The following is a 1,639-nucleotide window of genomic DNA, read 5'->3' on the forward strand; positions in this document are numbered from 1 at the left end:
ATAGCACGCATGATCCACTAGTCACTATATTCTGATTTTCTGCTCTGAGCAGTCATTCTTTTACGTAACAAAAGGTCCTCATCAACATAATAGCATTGTTAATTCATTTTGCAAATAGTCGCACGATAACACACGTCTTCTCTAGTAATCACACACTATAAGCTCTCGATCAACGCAAAATCAATCGAATTACCACCTTAATCGAAACTCGGCAGCATGTGTAATCTAGATCAACACAGTAGACATAACTTTAATATCTATGCTAGTAATTAAGTCAATCACGAGATGTTTGATGCAAGAAAAATTGGACGTTGCTTTATCGAAGTAACTGGAACGATTTTCTACTTTTCATAAACAGAATGTCATCCCTATCATGCCGCTGCCTAAACAAGCTCAGCACAGTCAATGGCAAAGACGTCAATCAGCACCGAGCACACTATTATCGCTGACGCTACTTGCCATTCATTGCAACAAAGATCAAGGAATACAACAACAGAATACATCTCATGAGAAAAGGATAATTAACGATTAAAGACACCATGGCGGATGCCGTAATGGCTAACTATTTTAAAATCCTTATTTCTTGAAAGCTGCAACAATTGTAGCGATCAGAGTCAGAAAATTGTATCAAAACGGATAAGCTTTTCGGAGAGCGCGGAAGAACCTGTTATCAGCAAGGGGTGGCTTAAAGTGAGACCATGATCTTGGCTTCAATGAAGCTCTTGCTTTGTCCGGCAGGTCGTCCCACATCACTAGACTCTGGAGTTCTCCTGGGCTCGTAGTGGCAGACAGATAGTGTTGCGTCACACCCATCCAGGTGTATTTGAGCTTGAATCTGTCTTTATCCATGTGTTTGGACTGAGGCGGTGCATAAGTGCGGTAGCCAATCAAGGACTTGGCAGTAACGGCAAGCAATTCTGGTTTTTCAGTCATACCTCCAAACCACAGAATGGCATGCTCCCATCCATGGCGGTGACCAATCCAGAAAGGAGTGGCTACGTAGTCTCTGGGGAAATACCAAGCGTACATGATTGCCAAATATCCCCTGTACACAAACGCTCGACCATAAACTTGTGATCCTTTTGGCGATCCCATGCAGTCGGTGAAAAAGTGCGAAACACCTAAGCCACTGCTGATATATCCATTATCGTCCACGGCTGGGTACGGATGACAGCCATGCTTGATATTAAGTTCTGGCTGAAACTGGAGAGCGATCGAGTTGATGCGGCAATTGGGCTTAGAGGGAAGAACTGGAACAAGTGAGTCATAAGGCAGTTTGTTGGCCTTCTTTTCCAATCCGTCATTAGCATAGGCATAGCTGCATAAGGTGATCAGGAAGAAGATGGCAAAGCGCATCCTTGTTTGAGGTTGCGAGGGAAATCGAGAATGAAAAGACTTGGAGGTTGCCGAATTCTGAATTGTCTGGTACGCGACATCCACTGCCGCGATCCTCAGACCAGTTTTATACTTAATTTTCTATACCGTGAGCCCATCTAAGAAGCTATCATAGACCATGACATAGTAAAGAAGTGGTTAAGATGTGCATCCAATCCTTCTTAAGAAATGTTCCAGCACATTGAACCACAGATACAAAGGCTAAAGTATCAGAAATATCTACTGATGTATTGCCTCAGCATAT

At 43.1% G+C, this 1,639-nt stretch overlaps 1 protein-coding gene across 1 annotated transcript; it reads right to left on the bottom strand.

The window, feature by feature from the left end:
- Positions 1-627: 627 nt before the first annotated feature.
- PHALS_08445 (NLP-like protein) lies at positions 628-1,356 on the bottom strand (the record flags this gene model as incomplete). Its single annotated transcript, XM_024723794.1, has 1 exon — positions 628-1,356. One exon carries the CDS (start codon positions 1,354-1,356, stop codon positions 628-630), a length of 729 nt encoding a protein of 242 aa, XP_024574735.1.
- Positions 1,357-1,639: the final 283 nt, after the last annotated feature.

The sequence above is a fragment of the Plasmopara halstedii genome, assembly GCF_900000015.1.
Source record: "Plasmopara halstedii genome assembly, contig: Scaffold_322, whole genome shotgun sequence".
NCBI lineage: Eukaryota > Oomycota > Peronosporomycetes > Peronosporales > Peronosporaceae > Plasmopara > Plasmopara halstedii.